The following is a 19,802-nucleotide window of genomic DNA, read 5'->3' as shown; positions in this document are numbered from 1 at the left end:
AGGTCATTTGTTGAGTGCAGATTCAATCTACCCCTTGTAAAGCAAAGTAGAGGCTATTCAGAAGGCCCCAGACATTAAAAAAAATGTTTCAGTTCTCACAGGTGACAGTTTTGCTGCATTATGACCCGAAGAAACCGCTGGTGTTAAGCTTAGAAGCTAGTTTGTGGGGTTTGGGGCGATATTAAGTCACAAACTGGAAGATGGTTCTGAAAGCCCGATAGCATATACCTCCAGAACCCTCAGCACCAGAGCATCAGAGACCTCAGCATCAGAGAAAAATGATGCACAGATTGAGAAAGAGGTGTTGGCAATTGTGTACGGCATAAAGAAATTCCGTTTGTATTTGTAAGGCTGGAATTTCAGGCTGGTAACGGATCATCAGCCCCTGCACGTGTATTTGGACCAAAAACAGGAATTCCACCATTTGCTACAACGAGACTTCAACTTTGGGCATTATTGTTGTCTGCATATACTTACCAGATGCCAACACAGATATTTTGAGTAGATTGCTGGTGGATGATCCAAATACTGTGGAATCTGAGGAAATTTTTGTTTTCAAAACTATAGTATATTCATTACCCATTACCGCAAAAATAATCGAAGATTGATTGTACTAGAAAAGACCCTATCTTGACCAAAGTGTATGAGTACACCATGTCGGGTTGGCCTAATTACAGTACCGATAGGCGCATTCAACCATATTGGTGTCGCAGACACGAATTGCCTGTCTTGTCTCTCGACGACGGGTGTCTATTGTGGGGAAGACGTGTAATTATACCATCTCGTGCAAGAACACATGCTTGCAGAATTACATGAAAACCACCCAGGTATGTGTCGGCTGAAGGCCATGACCAGATCATTGGTTTGGTGGCCAGAACTGGATATCGCTATAGAGAATACGGTTAGGTAATTTCCTGATTGTGCGGAGATGCAAATGTTCCTAAGAGCTCTTCTGCTTTTATTGAGCCCGTGGGCTATGCAACGGATCCATGGCAACGGATCCACATAGGTTTTGCTGAAGTGAAAGGTGAAATTTTTTTTGATAGTGTAGACAGCTATTCAAAATGCCTTAAGGTTTTTCCGATGTCCAATACTACAGCAAATGCTGCAATTGTGGTGCTAAGATCATTGTTCACGAGGTATGGTTTACTGCAAAATGGCGTGTCTGATAACGGACCACAATTCATTGCAGCTGAATTTGCAACGTTTTTGAAATTGAACGTCATAGATCACACCTCACTGTATGTCCACCATACCATTCTGCGAGTAATGGCTTAGCTGAAAAACATGTTCAGACGTTCAAGCAAATGTTAGAGAAATCTGATTACAAGAACACTCCTCATACGACAACGGGTGTAACTCTGGCTAAATTGTTCTTAAAAAGAGACCCCCATAACTCAATTGTCTATGGCAAAACCTCGTTTACAAAGAAGGGTAGAAAGTGAACAAAACACTTCTAAGGTTCACCATGATGTTCCTAACCCTAAATTGAGATGATTTGACTTGGATCAACCCATCCGTGTCAAAAATGTGAGGAGGGAAGGAAAAGTGGATTCCAGGTACGATTGTGGCCATTAAGGGTCCACTTACTTACCTGGTGAGAGTTCCAGGAAACAAGCGTTACGCCTCGGTCCCCCGTCGGTGAAGTGATGTGAGTTGACAAAGTGGAAGACGCAAGGCGGCCATCTTGGATTTTGACGTGGAGGCCCAATTTTCAATAGCGTTCTCCCTTATGCGTAGATACACCCACACACCAGATTAGAAGTTAGTAGTTCGTTTATTTTTCAAGATATTTCGCTCGCAAGGTTCAGACATCTATATGGTGGCGGCCATCTTGGATTTTGACGTGGCGACCAAATTTTCAATAGCGTTCTTCCTTATGCCGAGATACACCCACACACCAAATTAGAAGTTGGTACTTCGCCTATTTTTCACGATATTCATCTCACAAGGTTCAGACATAAATGCGGCGGCCATCTTGGATTTTGACGTGGCGACCCAATTTTCTATTGGGTTCTTCCTTATGCCTAGATACACCCACACACCAGATTAGAAGTTGGTACTTCGCTTATTTTTCAAGATATTCCGCTCACAAGGTTCAGACATACATGGTGTCAGACATCAGACATCTTGGCTTTTGACGTGGGTTGCACCCACACACCAAATTAGAATTCGGTCCTTCGCTTATGCACGCACGGACGCACGCACGGATGCACGCACACACGGATGGAGGGGAAAACCATAGTCCCCCTTTTGCTCCGTGGTGCGACGGGTAGTTAGGCAGTTAAGAGGAAGCATCGTTCATTTTTTCAGGAAAGCACCAAATTTGGCACAGATGTAGTATGGACCTATACAATTATTGTTTTCCTGAGGGGCGCCAAAAAATTCAGAAAATTCAAAAAATCCCCAAAAATGTCCTGAATGCCGTGAAAAAGGGGAGACAACGGGTATTGATTCGAACTGTAGATTCTGATATTGTGGTCTTGGCAATAGCACACTACTTTACCTACCAGTCACACGGTGTGGAGGAACTCTGGATTGCCATTGGCACTGGTAAAAGCTACCGCTACCTTGCCATCCATAAAATTGCCACCGGCCTTGGCCGCAGGAAGTCTGAGTCTAGAAAGATATGTTGCCATCCTCTATGACCGGACTACCGAGATAAAGACAGTGAATGACATGCGCCGACACTTGTTCACGAAGAAGGCAAGAACAATTGATCACATTCCCCCAACAGCAGACGCCTTCGAACAACACCTAAAACGTGCATGTTTTCAGGCTGGACACGTATGGAGTCAGGCACTTGTGCCCTACCCAGAACTTCCATCACCAGCTGATTGGGGCTGGATGAAAACAGGGACTTCTTGGACACCAATTTGGACCACAATACCACTGATACAGGAGGCATGTTCAGAGCTTACAAGCTGCCATTGCAAATCGGCCTGTAAATGCTCCAGTGCAAATCTGCCCTGCACATCACTGTGTGACTGCGATGGACAGTGCTTGTCGTACTACGCGTCTGTGCGAGAGCCTCCACCTTTCAAGTGCCCACAATATTTTAAGTTAAAACTGCAACTGTGTAACTTTGATTAATTAATACCATTCCATTGTTATCAGAGACCAATAAAACAATGTGTATCACTTGGAATTGAAATTTTACCTAAAATACTCTGAGAGATTCAAGGAAAATGGAAAAAAAGGGCGGTCATGTTGAAATTCAATATGGCGGCCACCAGGGGTTCTGAATTTTTTGGCGCCCCTCAGGAAAACAATTGTATAGATCCATACTACATCTGTGCCAAATTTGGTGCTTTCCTGAAAAAATGAACGATACGCCCTATTTTTCGGTCTTAACTGCCTAAGTAGGGGGACAATAGCCGTAGGTATGTGCATGCTGAGGATTTTTGGAGAAATGCTGATTCATATGGTAGATCGGAGCAAAGTTTACCCGAGTACGAACCAACATCGGAGGTTCTTGATTCAATCGTCAACAGTCACCTGATTTAGTACTGGTGGAACCCCATGTACCTGTTCAACCAAGTGTGGTTCCTCAGACATTACCGTTTCAGTCCAATAGCCCAGTGCCAGAAAACACATCCTGCACCCAGTCAGATGCTAGGCAGTTCCCCACTGTTAGTTCAATATCTGATTCAAGTGGAGTAATTCCAAGGGTATTCAGAAGGTCGAGTAGGGTGTCTCGACCTCCACAGAGACTTGATTTGTATGATTAAGATTTCGGTCGGGAATGTGAGGTGGAACGGACAATGTTTCCTGTACTAATTACTATTGCATGATTTTTTGTTAAAGATTCGGCGACTGGCTTTGGAGGCCAGCTTGGAAATATGGTTTTCCCAGGAAAGATCATGGCAGATAGTGAGACCAAAAAGCTCGAGTGACAAAACTTCTTCGAGAGGATTGTTGAGAAAGGGTATTTGCTTGCGTTCTTCTCAGAAACTACACCCACACTTTTGGTGAAACTTCACCACAACCTTCATCACCCGTGATGTACCAATGTTTGTTCAAGGCATTACAAAAATTGGGGTCTGAGGAGGTATACGGGGTGGGAATAGGTATTTTTTTGTTTGTTTGTTTAAAGTCTTATGATTAAGTTGAAAGTACAGTATTTGTTATGACCCAGACAGGGTTCAAATTCAAACCACCGACCTCCCAGACTCAGCGGATGCTCTGCAGTCTAACCATTTACACCTCCGAGTCTGGTTCTGGTTTCTAGATTTCCCTTGTATAATCTGGTAAAATACGATCCAAGCAGATAGTCCCCCTCCCCATACTCTTCTACCACCTCTCCTGTTCTACCCATCCTCCCCTCTTCTACCTCCTTTCCTTCTCTTCTACCTCCTCCTCCCCCTCTACCTCCCCTCTTCTACTTCTTATCTTCCTCTTCCACATCCATCCCTCCTCTTATACCTCCTCCCTCCTCTTTTACCTCGTCCACCCCTCTTTTACCTCGTCCCCACCTCTTCTACCTCCTCCCTCCTCTTCTACCGCCTCCCATCCTCTTTTACTCCCTCCTTTTCTACCTCTTCCCCTCCTCTTCTAACTCCTTCTCTCCTCTTCTACCTCCTCCCCTTCTCTTTTTACTCCATCCCTTCCTATTGTACCTCCACTTCTACCTCTTCCTCCCCTCTTTTAACTCTTGTTCCCCTGTTCTACCTCCTCCTCTACTTTCTCCTCCCCTCTTTTTATACCTTGTCTCCTCTTCGACGTCCTCACCTCCTTTTGTACCACCGCCCCCCTTCTTCTACCTCCGCGTCCTCCTCCTCCTCTCCTACCACCTCGTCCTGCTGCTCCTCTCTCATACTGTATTTCTGATCCTCATTAACTTTATATAATACCGGTATATCATTCCTCCTCTTCGTCCTTACGTCTTATCGTTCCTCTCTTTTTATCACCTCCTCCATCCTTCTGCTGGACCCTTCTCTTACTCCTCCACATTATTTTTGGACCCTTCTCTCCTTCCTCTCCCCCTTCTCCCTCCTCGTTTTTTCTCCACCTCCTCCAGGCAAATCCTACCTTTCGACTCCCGAGCGCCTTTTTTCCTCTTCGTCTCGACTCTCCCCCATTTCCATGCTCTTCCCGCCCTCCAGTTCTCCTCCATCTCAACTCTCCTCTCCTACTCCTAGCTTAGCTTAGTCAACTCCACCCCTTCATCTCCCTCTCTCTTTCCCCGCCCCTCCCATTTTCGATCTTTACCAACCTCTACGCGCTCCTGCCTTTCCCCCTCGAGTCTCGATCCAATCCCCCACACCCCATCCTCACCACCCCACCCACACCCCTTCCTCGCCCCTCCCACACCCCACCCCTCCCTCTCGCCTCCCAGCACCACGGCCTCGCGCCGCTGCGTGCGAGCTCGGGCTCCACCAGTTCGACTCCATCGTGGTGTTTCTCCATCGGGTGAGAGTGTTTGGTTTCCTTTTTAAATGGTGCAGCAAGAAGGCATGACGCGCGCTCCGTCTGCCTCGCAGGACATCCCCATGGACGCGCTCGACCCGCACGGCTTGCAGGTAACACGGAACGTGATGCGCCTTCATCACCGGCACCGGGCACGGGCACGCACTTCGATTCATGTCGCGCCTTCACCTCTTCCGTCTCACCGTGATTATGCTTCTTCATTTTTATTGTGCTACCTCGTTTTCCTCTTTAAACGTCAACACTTACTTTATTAATCCAAATGAATCCACACGGGGAACAAGCCACCCGGTCCATTATTCCTGTGTCGCCCCACGTTCCAGTTCTTCAGCGCAACACGGCAATGGAGAAAGAGGAAGGGGTGGGAGCATGGGCAACATGGGGAAGAGAGGAGGGAGTCGAGGAGAGCGGGACAGAGAAGAGAGAAAAGGGAAGGGGAGCAGGAAGGAGAAAACAATTAGAGGAGGAAGGGAAATTGAATTGGGGAGGGAGATTTGGGAGGGAAAAAATAGACTGGGGAAGGGTGAAAGGAGAGGGAAGTGGGAATGAGGGAGAAAAGATGGAGAGAGGAGCTGGAAGGAAAATGATGGAAGAAAATAATCGGGGGCGGAAAGAGGAAGAAGAGTTTTCTGATCGAAAAAGACACCTTTGACCTCTCAACCGCCCTGATTAATGGCGGGAGAACGAAGAAGGTGGGAGATGGGAATGATTCGGAGGAATCCTTTCCAAATATTCTTCCTCTTTCTTTATCCCATCTCCTGGGAGAAGAAAGTGTGCAGGCGGAAGACCTCTACTGGGCATCACCATAGATCAGCGAACAATAAGCCAGGATTTGGCTTGAGATCTTAGGGTCCTGACTCCTGAGTTCACGCTCCTGTCAGCCCGTTGAATTAACACCAGGTGGGTTGACTCAGCCCGAGGTTGGCAAAATGAGTACCAGCTTACTGCTAATGGGGGCATTGCATCAGCGGCACAGACGTGCATCCAGAAAATGATGCAGCCAAGCAGCCATAGGCTGCATACGAACCACCACCACCACCACCACCACCACCACCACCACGAGTGTGCAATGGTCACCTGGATTTGTAAAATAAAACAGCTGTTTCTGCAGAAGGGAAAATTGGGAATGGGGGACGTGGGACAGAGTGAAGGAGGGGGGAAGAAGAGTTGGAGAGTGGGGATCGGGAGAGAAGATTTACACCAATCTACTCCCATAATACGGAGCAGGGAAAGATTGTCTTTTGCTATTGGAAATATTAAATTGGAACTCCAAGAAACTTCCGTTGTGCCTCTTTCCTACCCACACCAATTCCTGTTGTCTTCCTCGTCTTATTTTCACCTCTTTCCATTCCCTTCCCTTTTTTTCCCCTCTTTTTCGTTCTTCCTCTTTTTCCTTCTTCCTTTCTTTCCTCTTTTTCCTTCTTCTGACTTCCTCTTCTTCCACCTCTCCTTTCCACTTTCTCTGCTCCTTTCTTTTTCCATTCTACCACTATCCCCTTCTGTCTTTCCCCTTTATTGCCTTCCTCTCATCTCCATTTCCTTGTGTCAGCTGCTCCCCCTTATTTCATTCTGTACTCTCCACCCCCCACAATTTTTCCTTCTATCCATACCCTGACTTTCTTTTTCAAACCTTTTCTTTTTCCTCCTTTTTGAATTCTCCTTTCATTTTCCGATCATTAATCAATTGTTTGATCTCTTTCTGAAAGGACCGTCCACTATTCCTCGTTCTACATTATTTCCCTCTTCCAGCTTTTTCACCTCCCCTACCTCTTCTTCCTCGTACCACCTGCTCCTCATTCGTTCTACACCTAATTAACTTTGGATAAATGACGTCTGGCTGCCTTGCTTCAGTCTTCTCCCAGGAGATGGGATAAAGAAAGAGGAAGAAGATTTGGAAAGGATTCCTCCGAATCATCCCCATCTCCCACCTTCTTCGTGGTATTTGTTTATATTACAGGAGTCTTTGATGAAGACTTGCGGCCATAGCAGCCGTGACTACAAGTTTGATTTTGTTTTGCAGAGTTGGTCAAGATATTTTCAAACTGTATATTATATATGCAGATAACATGGCATCCTACTGACAGGTGTTATGTATTATTACCTTCGCCACCAAAGGTGGATGGAGGTTATGTTTTCACCCCTGTCTCTCTGACCGTTTGTGAACAAAGTATCTCAAAAGGTTGTGGACGGATTCGAACGAAATTTGGCAGAGAGGTAGTGTATGCGACAAGGACGAAATGATTAGATTTTGGTGAAGATCCGGATTCGCATCCGGCTACTAGAATTTTTAAAGTGATTCTTCACCATTGGGAGATAGGGCCAAAACCGATACATAGCAGGACATCTCAAAAAGTTGTAGACGGATTTGGACTAAACTTGGTGGACCGGTTGGGTGTCTGATAAGGACAAATAGATTAGATTTTGGTGAAGATCTGATTATGGATTCGGATATGAGAATTATTTAATTCTTCAAGTGATTCTGCACCATTGGGAGATAGGGCCAAAACTATACATTGCGGGATATCTCAAAAAAGTTGTGGATGGATTTGGAAGAAACTTGGTGGACCGGTTGTGTGTCTGACAATGACGATTTGATTCGATTTTGGTGAAGATCTGAATATGGATACAGATATGAGAATTATTTAATTTTTTAAGTGATTCTTCACCATTGGGAGATAGGGCCAAAACTATACACAGCAGGATATCTCAAAAAGTTGTAGACGGATTTGGACGAAACTTGGTGGACCGGTTGGGTGTCTGATAAGGACAAATAGATTAGATTTTGGTGAAGATCTGATTATGGATTCGGATATGAGAATTATTTAATTCTTCAAGTGATTCTTCACCATTGGGAGATAGGGCCAAAACTATACATTGCGGGATATCTCAAAAACGTTGTGGATGGATTTGGAAGAAACTTGGTGGACCGGTTGGGTGTCTGACAATGACAATTCGATTCGATTTTGGTGAAGATCTGAATATGGATACGGATATGAGAATTATTTAATTTTTAAAGTGATTCTTCACCATTGGGAGATAGGGCCAAAACTATACACAGCAGGATATCTCAAAAAGTTGTCGACGGATTTGGACGAAACTTGGTGGACCGGTTGGGTGTCTGATAAGGACAAATAGATTAGATTTTGGTGAAGATCTGAATATGGATTCGGATATGAGAATTATTTAATTCTTCAAGTGATTCTTCACCATTGGGAGATAGGACCAAAACTATACATTGCGGGATATCTCAAAAAAGTTGTGGACGGATTTGGAAGAAATTTGGTGGACTGGTTGGGTGTCTGACAATGACGATTCGATTCGATTTTGGTGAAGATCTGAATATGGCTACGGATATGAGAATTATTTAATTTTTTAAGTGATTCTTCACCATTGGGAGATAGGGCCAAAACTATACACAGCAGGATATCTCAAAAAGTTATGGATGGATTTGGACTAAACTTGTTATTGTTGTCATCGTCATCATCAACCTCCTAATCCTCTCAGGGCTGACAGTATAACTCACTTTGCCTATGAGCTGTCTTTCTGGGTTTGATTTCCGACATGACTATAAACTGTCATCTTGGTACTTCACAGGTAGTGAATATGCTGTCCTTCGGAGAGGATGCTCAACAGCTTGTGCCATCTACCAGAATTCACTGGTGGACGTTAACGATCCAACAGTGTTTTTCATGAAGAATAGGCAATCGCATGCCAGTAACTGATCACATTTCAAATTCCTGCCTTGATCTACAGGGGCACTGCACCATCGGCCTCGCCATGCATCAGTAACTAGAACGGCAATCGATGGACCGCAAACCTCCACCAAGCTGAACCGTTGACGTTTTGTATCGCACTCATAGGCAGGATCTCAAATCCGGATCTTCTCTAAAATCAAATCGATTCATCCTTGTCGTACACCCAACACGCCCACCAAGTTTCGTCCGAATCCGTCCATAACTTTTTGAGACATCCTGCTCATAGCCAAACAGACAAACAGGGGTGAAATAAAAACCATGTCCACCTTCGGTGGTGGAGGTAATAAAAGCAATGATGTAATGAAGCAAAAACAAACAACAAATTGCCTGCTCTCCGTAGGGTATAAACATGGGACTAATAAGGAGACCGCGTGGTGAATATGGCAAAAGCTATCGACTCCCAGAGTATCCACTATTCACAATCCGTGGAAGCCGCACAGGTAATAGCTAACCGCACTACATTATTCCAGAAGGTAAAGGAAAATGCTATCACCAATGACTCATGATGGAAAATGATAAAATCATCATCATTACTGCGCGATACTCTCGACAGAGCGTCGGTATGGCAGAAGCAGTGTCTTGGTATGGGTTATTATAGGTGGTTTGCCATTGCCTTCCCAGCAGTCATTCATGGCCAGAATATGTAACTTGTTCAAGGTGCGAGTCATAACTCACGTATTCCTTAAAGACACTGTGAGATCTTTAACCTCCACCAATGACCAGTCCTCCGGCCTAACGTCTTTCCAATGGAAGCTGCACGTTGATGCACCACCTTGTATGTGAAAAATCGGGACGACAGGTATATATAGTTCGACCAATGTTTGAATCCAGGCAAGACAGCTGAAAGGTGAGTGAACAAGGCTCGAAGCTCACCTGCCAGTCTAAGTAATATAACAGTGAAGGAACTGCTAATCATCCTCTCAGATTGATATTTCTTTTGTTCTCCCCATAGGCTATGAGCCAGACCCCCCAAATTGACCGGTCGGTACCATACAGATGGAGTAAGGCTCATTGTGATTTTTAGCAAGATATATGTCCCTAGATATGAAAAAAGTGATAGCAGTGTATAACTCTCGGCCATCTCTGTGTTATCACCCGAAATATTATTATACGCCCGCTTCGCTTCGCCAAAAAATGTGATATTTGCTAAAATTGGAATAAATATGTTTTTAAGGACCACAGAGTGCCAATAATTTGCATACTGGATGCCAACTAATATAGTAATAGAAATATAGAACATTTGTGGGGGTTATTTATCAAAATTTTGATATAATGACAAATACTGACACTTGTAATAATACTGTATAATAAGGCGTATTTGTTCGAGAGATCATGATAAACCTAGAGTGTGGAGCAAGTTTGCATGCATTGTGAAATATAATGTAGCTGATGTTACAAACCTACTTTAGGATACTAGCTAATACCAAAAATTACACTGAGATACCAAAAGTAGTAGACGAATAAACCTAAAATGTTCAAAAGCTATGTTTCGTTCCAAAATATCAAAATTAGGGGGTATGGTTGAACATATTTTGAACTTTGCCAAAATATGTGCCCCAAACAACCACCATATTACAAAGTGATGATATATTCCAATGCAGTGGTTCCTTGCGAAGATTTTGAGGGGTCAAATGTTACTCTGGGAGTTTTCATTTTTGAAATATTGACAAAAATGTACACTGTGAATTCTGAACTCGAAGCGATTTCGACCACTTTTTCACTAAATTTAACATATTTTTTGTCATTATATCAATATTTTGATAAATAACCCCCACAAATGTTCTATTTTCTATTACTATATTAGTTGGCATCCAGTATGCAAATTATTGGCACTCTGTGGTCCTTAAAAACATATATTTATTCCAATTTTAGCAAATATCACATTTTTTGGCGAAGCGAAGCGGGCGTATAATAATATTTCGGGTGATAACACAGTGATGGCCGAGAGTTATACACTGCTATCACTTTTTTTTCATATCTAGGGACATATATCTTGCTAAAAATCACAATGAGCCTTACTCCATCTGTATGGTACCGACCAACCCCCTTGGCTCATAGCCTACCAGTTTGTAGTGAAATTGATTTCTCGTGATGTGCTTCCCTTTTAAAAAATTTTGTCTCACCTTCCCTCATTGGATCCAAGGTTTACCGTAAAGGTGGTGACAGCCGCAGCCGATTCAAGCGTTCAGATGGAAGCACTTCTTCGGATACGACAACTAACAGCTTTGTGCGCCAGGTACTACAGTTTTCACAACCGCATGTCGTCAAATGACTTCTGGATTCTCAACTGTAGTTCTTTTGCACACAGAGCTTACTGCAACTGGTATTTCTGCCTCATGACCCAAGGGTTGAACTTGCCTTTCTTAAAGTTGTTGCAATGGTATGTCGGTAAAAAAATGGTAAAAAAAGGTAAAAAAATGATAAATTGGTAAAAAAAAAAGGTAAAAAAACAAAATAAAACAAAAAACGAATGCTGTGCGGTTAAATCATTATCGTGATTACCAAGTTGTATTTATTTTGCATTCATCTGCTGCTCATGGAAGAGTTTGTATACAATTCACATTCAGGTCAAAGACATCAAAGTACCTCTACATGAAGTAGTAGCATGAAGTAATAATTTATTACTACATTATTACTACATGAAGTAATAATAGGCCCCTCTCTACAAAAGTACAAGGACATTAGTAGACAAAGGACAGTCATATGGTGTATATTCCCTGCATTCCCTGCCTCATGAGCCTGTTATTAAGGTGGGAGCACTAGCAGGCCAATCCTATTTATTTATTTATTTATTAACCCGTCCCTTGCGCAGCAGGAGACGGGGTTTTTGCAATCGTGTGTGTGTGTGTGTGTGTGTGTGTGTGTGTGTGTGTGTGTGTGTGTGTGTGTGTGTGTGTGTGTGTGTGTGTGTGTGTGTGTGTGTGTGTGTGTGTGTGTGTGTGTGAGTGTGATTTAACGGATGTTTATATAAATCGTTTAAAATAAAATAAAGAGCCTTCAATTTCTGATATTTTGCTTTTTCATTCGGGCCTCCCAATTGAAGCCCCACCCGTAGGGTGGGTACCGTTGCTGGTTATGATAATATGGAGAAGGCAAATTAATAATTTTGTCAAAAGGTGGATCGGTTGGGTGACTTTGGATGGGTGGTTGGGTGGTTGGGTGGTTGGGTGGTTGGGTGGTTGGGTGGTTGGATGACTCACAAATCATCAATTTTCATCCAATTGACCTGAAATTTCAATTTACCGTTTGAACTCTGTCATCAAATTTTCAACAAGGCTTTATTATGATAACATGGAGAAGGCAAATTAATAATTTGGTAAATTGGTTAAAAGGTCAAAGGTCAGCATCACATAAAATCGGCAATTTTTATCCAATTGACCTGAAATTTTATGAATTTGCACATTGGGTCACTGAATTGTTTCACCAACCAAAAACTACAAGCTGATTTCTTTTTAGATCAAAAGGTCAAGGTTGCATAAAGTCACCAATTTTCACCCGATTGACCTGAAATTTAGAGAATTTGCAAATTGGATCCCTGAATTGGTTCGCCAATCAAAAGCTAGAAGCTGATTATTTGTTTAGATCTAAACCTCAAAGGTCAAGGCTGCATAAAATCATCTATTTTCATTTTGTGTTTTTTTTTTAAACCGTTTTCGTTATTTTGAGCATACGGAAGAGGAAGAAGACATCTGAATATAAATGGACGCGGACAGGCTTTGCATTTTCAGATGCGTTCTAGTTTATTTATTTATGTACGTACTTATGTACTTGCTGTCTTACTTACATGAATTACATTTCATCATCCTGCTGCATCAACTTTGGCAACTTTCCTATTTCCATCACCTTTTTAACCATCTTCTTTTTTTTAACGGACAAAGGCTCGGGACCTCTTCACACTTTAATAGAAGCACAAGACAAATGTCACTAATCAGCTGGAACTCGACAGTCACAATATCACACTTTATTTCATTTGCTAAGGCAGAAGACCTTATGCTTGTTAATCGAGTAAATGTCTCGGTTGCCTCTCCAGATCTGCTTGTGTGGGTGGACCAGTTTTATAGGAGGTGTATGGCAGATATCCTGTTGCTCAGCAATCATGCAGCAATAGCTGCTGTGGGACCTGATTCCTTGTCCCACAACGGTGAAGAAGTGTATATTTGATATATGGTCTCGAGATGGTGTAAACAGCTCACTTTGGTGGTGAGGCATCTGTTCTGTACTAACAGCCAACGAGGCAGCAATGCGTATTTGTGGATGATGTTACCCCCCTGGGTGAGTTGTCCGAAAAGATAGAGAATGCAATGTTCTCATTACCTATAATACTGCAGTACGAGTGGTCCGATTGGGGGCTGTTGTAAGGAGCAGGATCTGCTTTGTCAGGCTGCACAAACACGGAAGAGCTTGTCATTTGAATTTTTTTTAAATGTTCATTTTTTTTCACATACGTTGTTATTATTTGATTGTACGTTAATATATTTTTGCTTTTGTATAAATATTTGTATTTCCCCTCGTTTCATCCCCGCTCAGATTTTTACCTCTGCCACTGAAGGTGGGCGGGGGTTATGTTTTCACCTGTTTGTTTGTCTGTGAACAGGATATCTCAAAAAGTTGTGGACAGATTCGGACGGAATTTGGTGGACATGTTGGGTGTGTCACCAAGACAAATTGATTAGCTATTGCTGAAGATCTGGAACTCAGATCCGGATACTAGAATTTAAAGTTATTCTTCACCGTTGAGAGATAGGGTCAAAAACGATATAGCATGATATTTCAAAAAGTTATGGATGGATTCAGGCGAAATTTGACGGAAAGGTTGGGGGCGTGACGAGGATGAATTGATTCGATTTTGGTGAAAATCCACATCAGACCGGTACTATAATTCCTAAGTATTTCTTCACTATTGAGAGATGGGACCAAAAACGATATATAGCATGATATTTCAAAAAGTCGTGGACAGATTATGACAAACGTTGGTGGATGAGTTGATTAGGTGATGAGAACAAGCCGATTATATTTTGGTTCAGGTCCGAATCCAGATCCGGCCTATCAGTGGGAAACAAAACATAAACTGTTCAGCCTGGCGGATAGGGTATGCGTTCTACCGAGTGCCGTCCTAGTTATATTCATGAATGTTTTTTATATCTCAAATTATGATGATTATTATTATTATTTTGATATCTCGTTTCGACTTCCTCTCATTCCACTAATCGTTTACTGATATGTGTCACCCCCATTTTAAAAGATAGATTGAGAAATATTTGACAATGACAAAAAATGCCATTAGGAGACCTATAATCAAATAATGGTTTCTGCTGCTTAAACTTTCACTGTTTCTCCTATTCAATATGAAGAGTATTAATCCAGTCTTTTATCTCAAAATGTGGGAACCATTCTCTGAAGATGAGTAGGAAGTGCTGGAAATTATGTTTAACATTTGAACATAATCACCAATGGGAGAATTGTGCATTTCCATCACGGCAATCATAATTGATGCCACTGGGTGTCAAAGGACATGAAAGTATGCTCAGCCGCCAAAATACCAACCCTTAATAACTCACTGATTCAGTCGAACATATGCAATGCGGAGGCTCCATGGGGATTGCACCCCAGCCAGTATCAGATAACCTGTTGTGGGAGTTGCGGGAGGGGAGGTTCTTGAAAATTGATCTCACATTATCTTCCAAACTTAAAAGTCACAGCGATCATTCAACCTCCTCTCTGTACCTTCCTTAGGCCCCTCTCTACAAGACTGCACTGGCCCTATCTAAGGCTCCCTCTTTTTGCTAAAACACTGAACCTTTCAACCGAGCAATTTGGTCCAAGTAAAAAAAAAAAAAAAGGGAGAAATGTATTTTTTGGCAATGGATTTAAGGTTCTGGAGATTCTCTCAAGATGCTTTTCATCTACTTTACAAAAACACCAAAAGTATTGTTTTCCTGTGATAATTATCAATGCTCTTTGGTTAGCTGCTACATAATTCCAACAGTTTTTGTCCCCTACCCTTCCGTCAAAGTCAGAGACTGGGGACATTAAAATGAGCTCCGTCCGACTGACTGACTGACTGACCGACCAACCGACTGATCATCCGTCCATGTACTTTTGTGTACGTGATATTTCAAAAACTGTTGAACATTTAGCTTTTGCATTGCAGATATCTATTCCTCATGACAGTATCTCAACCTGCTTAGATCATGGCTGTGATTGGCTGAATTATGTTGCCATGGCAACCATCTTTGTACCTTGGCTTGTGCATGCAATATTTCAAAAAACGTTGAGCATTTCACTTTGATATTGTAGATATCTATTCCTCATGATATCATCTCAACCTGCTTCGATTGAGTCTGTGATCGGCTGGATTCTGTTGTGATGGCAACCATATTCGGTGACTTGGCTTGTGTATGCGATATTTCAAAAGACGTTCAATATTTAGCTTTTGTATTACACAGATCTGTTTCTCATACCACCCAAAAGGTGGGGGACCAAGAGTATCAACTCCTTGTTTATGCAGGAACCCAACGTTGTGTAGTTGATTGGTAGTGTTGGAAAGTCTCGTGTGTATAAATAATGCAGTTATCTCAGATCTAACTACTATCCTGTACCTGTTGTACACCTGTTAGCTTTTCTTCACAACCACTTATTTCTCAATGAGGGAAACTGTACTGTTTTGTATGGTTTTGCATCCTAAATATCAGGATGGTGGTCAAATGCTTGTCCAAAATGTGGGTGGGATATGGCATCCGGCACAAGAATGTTTCATGTTCTCACTTTGTCTCTATTGAAATGATTATGTGACAAAGTTGAATATTTATGATCATCTCCTGCCAGAGTAGCACTCTCTGGGTCTCCTTGATTTACCATCACCCAGCCATTTTGTAAATCAAAGCTTGACATTCTATCTGGCATTTCTTGTGTCCTGGAGAATCTCAAGCATTGGGTATCCCGATCATCCCTTGCAGTTTCACGAGGTGTGATGCTTCATGATCCTTGATGAGATCAATCCTTGATGATGATCAATCCTTGATGAGATGCGCACCTCTCTAGAAATGACTATTAAATTTATTTATGTGACAGTTAATGCTAAAAGGCGCATTTTAAAATAATCGCAAAAGGATGCAAAGTAAAAAAAATAAAAAATGATGATGATCATATTGAGTCATTTTGAAATACCGGTATATTCTACTTTCATTTGACGTTCATGATTTACAAACATTTTTTTTCTCATTATTCTGCTGAATTAATTTTCCTAGTCTATCAGTTAGATTTTTTTTCTGGAGCTTTTGCTTGATCATAGTTGAATATTTCTCTTTCACTATTGAGGGTAGATTGAGGTTATGTTTTCACCTCTATCTGTTTGTCTGTTTATGAACACGATATCTCAAAAAGTTGTTGATGGATTCGGATTAAATTTGGTGGAGAGGTTTGGTATGTAACACGAACGAAATGATTAGATTTTGGTGAAGATCTGGATCAGGATCTGAGAATTTCTTAAGTGATTTTTTTTTTTACCATTGAGAGGGAAAAAACGATATATGTATAGCATGATATCTCAAAAAATTGTGAATGAATTTGGACGAAACTTGGATAGGTTGGGTATGTGGCAAGGAATAATTGATTCGATTTTGGTGAAGATTCAAATCTGGAGACAGATCAGAGAATTTTTAAAAGTGATTCTTCACCATTGAGTGATGGGGCAAAAACCGTTATATAGCACGGTATCTAAAAAAGTTATGGACGGATTTGGACGAAACTTGGTGGACAGGTTGGTTTTGTGACAGGGACAAACCGATTCGATTTTTGTGACTATCCGAATCCGGATCTGGATACACGAATTTAAAAAAATCTTCTAAGTGATTCTTCATCATTGAGTGATAGGGGCAAAAATGATAGATAATATGAATTTTCAAAAAGGTGTGGATGACTTATGACAAAACTAGGTGGATGAGTTGGGTAAGCGACAACAACAAGCCGGTTAAATTTTGACCCAGATCTGGCCTATCAGTGGGATACCAAACGTAAACTGTTCAGTCTGGTGGAGGTATGCTCTCTGCAGAGTTTTGTTCTAGTTTTGAATTGTTTTTGATTTTTGGAACAGAATGTGTCTGGCAGGATGGCCTAGTGGTACGCACTCTCATCTGTAAGCTGTCTCGCCTGGTTTTGAATCCCAACCCAGCTATAAATTTGTTTCTTCCCCTACACTGCCAAACTCTGGAACTCTTTACCTTCCCATGTCTTTCCAAACGCTTATGATCTTCCCCTTTTCAAAAAGCTGATTTTCTGCTTTCTCAAAAACTCTTAGACTATTCTCTCCTTCTTTACTTTTCTATCAATGCAGCTCTTTTATTTAGGCCTGGCCTCGATGAGGACGACATAGTCCGTGCCTGGAGCCTTCTACATATAAAAAAAAGGTCACCCTGGTGTTTCACATGCAGGGTGATTCCTCAGTTTGTGCGCCGTCCATCAAAGGCTGTTAAACTGAGTTTCCCATCTGCTAGCATGAATTGGCAGATGCTAAAATGTTGTTTTGCCTTTTGCGAAGAGTAGTCCAGTTATCACGGGCACCCTCAGCTAATTACAATTTCCTGCCCCCTTTAATCCATCATCTTGTATCGGAGTGGTGACCCTTGCCACTTCTCCAGGATTGTAACCCTTGTCAGGAGATTGCTTCGGCAGAACTGACGATCTGTACAGACTAGGGTACATCATTGATGATGAATGGCACAAAACATTGGGAATAAATAGTAATGTGGGACAGTGAACTCATCTTCTCTTGAGGTGGTGTTCCGGGAATTTGTCACTCGATGAAACATTGAGAGATAAATTTAACACGCAAGGAAATTGAAAATTCTCGTGATCTTTTTAACTCGCTACAATTATGCTGGTCGTCTCCCTGTGTCGATTAGTTTTACGGATGTCTCAAAATTTCTTGTTTTCTTTTTATTTGAATTGCTTCATCTTGTTTTATTGAAAGGCTCGTAATTACAAATAGCATCGTGTAACTGCATTTTATGACAATTTGATGCAATTGATGTTTTTTTTGTCACATGTTAGGCACTTGCATTGCAGTGCCTAACAAAGCCTCGGCTTCATAAATGTGCATGCGGATATGCCAGTTACCATGGCTACCCCTTGTTCCCAGCTTCCAACTGCAACCCTCCCTTGGTTTCCAAGGCAACCTCTTTGCTATCCCTCTGCTGTACGTGTATCTATTTTTGATGCATCTCGAAGGACCCTTGAAAGAACAGTCCATTTGACGTTTGATCGGTATAAAAACATTTGTTTATTTATTGGTCTATTAGTTGGCATTCTGGTGCTGTTTTTATTTTAGTCTTTTTTCATCCTTTATCACTGCTTGTCCTTTTCTCTTCCTTCTGGATTGTGGTTTTTAGTGCTGTCTCTATAAATCATCATCAACAATGTTTCACATGCATTACACAGGTTCTCAATCCTGCCAACGCAGTCTCTTGCCAAGAATGATGCTCAGTGGTTTGTCATTGGTTTCGCAGCAGTCAGACAGGGCAGGAATTTGAAACTTGTTCAGGGTGTCGGCGATAACTTGCCTGCATTTTATTTATGACACCGTGGCACCTATAATATCCACCAACGACTAGTGATGGCGGACGGGTCCTCTTAACTTGACGTCTTTCCAATGGACGTCACACACATGGATACATCACCTGCCTTGTGAAACCACAGGTGACAGTTTCGAGATTCAAGATTTGGATCCAGGCTAGACAGCTCAGAGACTTTGAGTGCACATACCTTCAATTGGCTATCTTGTCATTCACTGTCTTTTAAAAGAAACCTCTCGAAATTAATGATTCCTTTTGTTTGGCTTGTTACCCTGCGTTCGCGAAGCGAAAAGCACGGTTAAGCGATCGGGTGCGTGCTTACGTATGTACATATGTCGTACGTGCCTGCATTTTTAAAATTCATTTAACGGCAAGCATTGGAGTGCCTCCTCCTGTAGAAGTTTTAGTCATAATTATGACGTCATAGGTCACTTGGCATGGGCACCATATTGGAAAAACGTTTCACCTTGATATCTCTGAAACCGCTCCATGAACATTTTTGAAACGTGGCTCATTGTCAAGCAATGTGGAATAAGATATGTTAATGATTATGTAGAATAAGATCAATGATGTGAAATAATGATTATGAATTAATGATGAGGAATGATGTGAAATAAAAAAAATAAGATGAATGATGTGAAATAAGTTCATGATGATGTGGAATAATAAGATCATCCCCCATGTGGAATAAGAGATGTTAATGATGATTCCATCTCTGCCTTCATTATAATGTCATAATTTGGCAAGTACAACGTTTGATCCGATCAGTATGAATTTTTTTTCTTTCTGCAACTGTTGGTCTGATGGACACAATTTTCACCATAGGAGCGCCTCCTCCTGTAGAATTTGTTAATGATAATTGTGACGTCATAGGTCACGTCGTACAGGCGCCATCTTAGAAAAATCGAAAAACGTTGCACATCTATATCTCCGAAACTGCTCCATGGAAAAACTTGAAACATGGCTCATTGTCAAGAATTCTGTATGGGGGAATAAGTGTTGTCAATGATCATGTCATTGGTGCCTTAGTTTTGAAGTCATAATTCAACAA

The 19,802-nt window shown here is 41.9% G+C and overlaps 1 protein-coding gene across 4 annotated transcripts in view; it reads left to right on the top strand.

The window, feature by feature from the left end:
* The first annotated feature begins 5,286 nt into the window (after nucleotides 1-5,286).
* Nucleotides 5,287-19,802, top strand: part of LOC137435054 (voltage-dependent L-type calcium channel subunit beta-1) — a 262,933-nt gene continuing 248,417 nt past the window's right edge. For all 4 annotated transcript variants that reach the window (XM_078785041.1, XM_078785038.1, XM_078785030.1 and 1 more), the window contains exons 1-2: nucleotides 5,287-5,522; nucleotides 11,326-11,418. In XM_078785041.1, the coding sequence (XP_078641167.1) occupies nucleotides 5,439-5,522; nucleotides 11,326-11,418 (177 nt within the window). In that variant the 5' untranslated portion in view covers nucleotides 5,287-5,438. The remainder of the gene's footprint in view (nucleotides 5,523-11,325; nucleotides 11,419-19,802) is intronic.

This window comes from Myxine glutinosa, chromosome 1 (assembly GCF_964187855.1).
Source record: "Myxine glutinosa chromosome 1, kmMyxGlut1.1, whole genome shotgun sequence".
NCBI lineage: Eukaryota > Metazoa > Chordata > Myxini > Myxiniformes > Myxinidae > Myxine > Myxine glutinosa.
Note: the sequence above shows the minus strand (reverse complement) of the source record. Positions and strands in the feature narration are given on the sequence as shown.